The following is a 3,853-nucleotide window of genomic DNA, read 5'->3' on the forward strand; positions in this document are numbered from 1 at the left end:
CATGCCTCCTCAACCCTCAACCCACACACCTTGGCTAATAAGTACATAAAATCAACTTTATAAAATACTAAAGGGTACTGAAAAGATGGTTCATAAGTTTAGAGCACTTGATACTCTTAAAGAGGAACCCACAAGACAGCTAATAACCATCTGTAACTCCAGTTACAAGGGATCCAACATCCTCTTCTGGCCTTTGGGCACCTAGCATGCATGTGGTGTACAGACATACATGTCATGCAGGCAAAATACCCATATACATAAAAGGAAAACATTGCTGGAAATGCCATTGTATTCTATGTAATGGTGTATGACCAATGCAAACTAATATTAAAAATGATTGACTACTTGATGAATAATCCTTTGAGATGTATTTCTATAAATTCAGCATGAAATATTTCTGTACTCTAGCATTTCAATCATTAGAACATTCTATATATGCTTTGTCCTGGTTAGTTTTATGTCAACTTGACACAAGCTAGAATCATCTGAAAGGAGGGAAACTTGATTGAGAAAAAATGCCTCCATAAGTTTCAGCTCTAAGGCATTTTCTTAATTAGTGATCAATAGGGGAGGGCCCAGTCCCTTGTGGGTGGTGCCACCTCTGAGTTGGTAGTCCTGGGTTCCATAAGAAAGCAAGCTATCCGGGCAGTGGTGGCACACGCCTTTAATCCTAACACTTGGGAGGCAGAGGCAGGTGGATTTCTGAGTTCGAGGCCAGCCTGATCTACAGAGTGAGTTCCAGGACAGCCAGGGCTACATAGAGAAACCCTGTCTCGAAAAAACAAAACAAAAGAAAGAAAGAAGGAAAGAAAGAAAGAAGGAAAGAAAGAAAGGAAGAAAGAAAGAAGGAAAGAAAGAAAGAAGGAAAGAAAGGAAGAAAGAAAGAGAGAAAGAGAGAAAGAGAGAAAGAAAGAAAGCAGGCTGAGCAAGCCATATGGAGCAAGGCAGTAGTCAGCACCATCCATGGTCATGCATCAGCTCCTGCCTCCAGGTTCCTGCCCTGCTTGAATTCTTATCCTGACGTCCTTCAACAATGAGCGGTGCTGTGGAAGAGTGAACCAAATAGCCCTCTTTCTCCCCAAATTTCTTTGATCATGGTGCTTCTTCACAGCAATAGTAAGCCTAACTAAGACCTGCTTCCTCTATGATCCCAAGCTCTATGGTAAAACATCTGACTTTGAAAAATGCAAAAGAAATTCTAGATACTGTAAGCTCTTCTTTTCTTGTGATTACAAAATATACCTTCTTTTTTATTCTTTTAAAGTTTTATTTATTATTGTGTGCATTTATAATGTGTGTGGGGTTATATGGATGTGATAAAGCATGCTTGGTCACACAGCAATTTTGTACAATTAGTTTTCTTCTTCCACCTTTATGGGAACTCTGGGGAATCAAACTCAGGTCATTAGGTTTACATGGCAAGTGTCTTCATCCACTGAGCCAGCCCATGATTACAAAGTGTATTTTCTATACACTAAATTGATAATAAGTAGGCATATCATATGCTAGTAATAGCAACTAAAGATTAGTACAAACATATCATTGAGAAGTCTGAGTACAAAAATTCACACCCAAGTTTTGAAACAAAATATACCTAAAACTATGGTCACTATTCAGCTAGGACTTGCCCGTCTGGGCTCACACAGATGTTTTCTGAGAAGCCTAGGCTTTGTGTGGTCAGTAGCGATACCATTGGTAGTTTTTACCATTTTGACTATAATCCCTACTTCTAATTCTACACAGCTATAAACACGAGAAGAGAGCTAAAGCTGAGTGCAGTGGTACACACTTGCAATTGTAGCAGTTGGGAGGTGGAGGCAGGAGAATCAGAAGTTTCAGACCAGCTTGTTACATAGCACATTCTAGTACAATCTGAGCTAAAGGATACCTTGTTTCAAAAATAAAAATGATAGCCAAATATGTCAAATACAATAGTTGTGTGTGGTGCCTTGTAGACTTGAGAGACTGAGACAAAAGTAGTACTGTGAGTTCCAGGCCAGCCTGGACTACAGAGTGGGTCACTGTCTCAACACACACACACACACACACACACACACACACACACAAATTCAGATATAAAAATATAACACAATTACTAACAGGTTGGTATAAGCGCAACTTGCATGTTCTGTTAATATTCCAATGACACATACTATTATCAGTCAAAAATAAGACAAATGAAAGCTGGCCATGGTGGCACAAGCATTTAACCCCAGCACTTGGGAGGCAAAGACAGACAGACTTCTGTGAGTTCAAGTCTAGACTGGTTTACAGAGTGATTTCCAGGACAGCCAGGGCTACACAGATGAGATCTTATCTTTACAAAGAAGACATGAAATATTCTAAAACCAGGATGTGTACACCTAATCTTTGAGAGCCATTCACCTCCAAATGATGGTAGCTAAGAACGGAACCAATACTGAAAGATGAGACAATTCAACAGTTTGAACAAAAGGGAGGCACTATTAAATCAAATTTACAAGAACCTCTTGTTGTGGGTTAAGCTCCTGAATTAGAACCAAACACAAAGATCAAGATCAGGCATTCACATTAAACCCCAATTTAACCAAGGGGGAAGCAAACTGTTTTTCTGACTTTCTGAGAAACATATTAGAAAGATTTAACAGTTAATGAAGATTCCTCTGCCTTAATTCTGTCATAAGGGTTACATCAGGTAACTTGATGTTATTTGGTTACAGGTTTTTGTTTTTCTTGTTTTGTCTCCCTGTCTTTGCTGTACAAGAATAGGAATTTTGAAATGTTGTTACAAAAAAAGGAAGGGAAAAAACCAGAATTGTATACATATAAGTATTATTAAATGCTATGTTTTAAAATAATCTAGTTAAAATTTTAAGCTAATATTAAAACAATATGCTGCCTAAATATGCTGTCTTAGGGGGTGACTTCGCTGGTTGTTGGCTTGGGCTTCACTTGAATATTGAGCACATAGTCATGGCGGAAGGATGAGCGGACAGTGCGATTCATCAGTGGCTGAAGTGGGCGGAAGTTATCCACCATTCTTTTTTCTTTCTCTCCCTCAGAAGTGAAAAGCAGGGTCCGAAACTGCTCAAGCTAGAAACGGAAAACATTACAAATATCAATCAAAAACAAGTTTTAGTATATGGACAAATTATTTTCATTTTGTTTGTCATGAGTTTTACTGTGTAACCCTTAGAACTCATGTAGACCAGGTTGGCTTCCAACTCCTGGAGAGCCACCTGCTTCTGTTTCCTAAATAATGGGATTACACCACAGCACACCTGGCTTGCTTTCATTTCTATAATTCTACAACCCTTTTTCTCAAATTAGATTCAGAAAGAGAACTTATTTCTGAGAGAGTTCTTTACCCCTTAAGAAGGGGTGTATCAGCATAGTGGGGTATTCCTGTGACAACCTGACCATGTTTTGGGGAGGACTGTGGAAGGACTTTGGAACTTTGAGCTAGAAGAGCCATTGGTTGTTAAAGAACTCTGTGGGATGTTCTGTAGGAGCTTGGAAGATCATGCTGAGAACAGTGCAGAGATGGAGGCCTGGCTTGTGAAATTTCAGAGAAGATTAACGACTTTTATCAGGGCCATGCTGTTTTGATTGTGAATATTCTGTTGTTTTGGTTAGCTGGGGCTGAAATATCAGCTGTGATTAACAAGATACCAGAACTACTAAAATGAAAACTTTGCATTACTGGGACTATTGATGCTGGTTAGCTGGAGCTAAGAAATTAGCAGTGATTAAGAAGAGACCAGCATCACTGAGGTGACATCTTCTGGGAAGTATTTTCTTGAGATCACAAAGAGGCTGTGTTCCAGAGATAGCCAAGGTTGTACCTTGTGCTGCAGCAGGACTTGGTAATGTG

At 39.3% G+C, this 3,853-nt stretch overlaps 1 protein-coding gene across 1 annotated transcript in view; it reads right to left on the reverse strand.

The window, feature by feature from the left end:
• Positions 1 to 1,952: 1,952 nt before the first annotated feature.
• Positions 1,953 to 3,853, reverse strand: part of Ca5b (carbonic anhydrase 5B) — a 70,631-nt gene continuing 68,730 nt past the window's right edge. The window contains exon 11 of the mRNA XM_031384201.1: positions 1,953 to 3,072. Within this exon, the coding sequence (XP_031240061.1) occupies positions 2,893 to 3,072 (180 nt within the window). The 3' untranslated portion in view covers positions 1,953 to 2,892. The remainder of the gene's footprint in view (positions 3,073 to 3,853) is intronic.

Source organism: Mastomys coucha, chromosome X, assembly GCF_008632895.1.
Source record: "Mastomys coucha isolate ucsf_1 chromosome X, UCSF_Mcou_1, whole genome shotgun sequence".
NCBI lineage: Eukaryota > Metazoa > Chordata > Mammalia > Rodentia > Muridae > Mastomys > Mastomys coucha.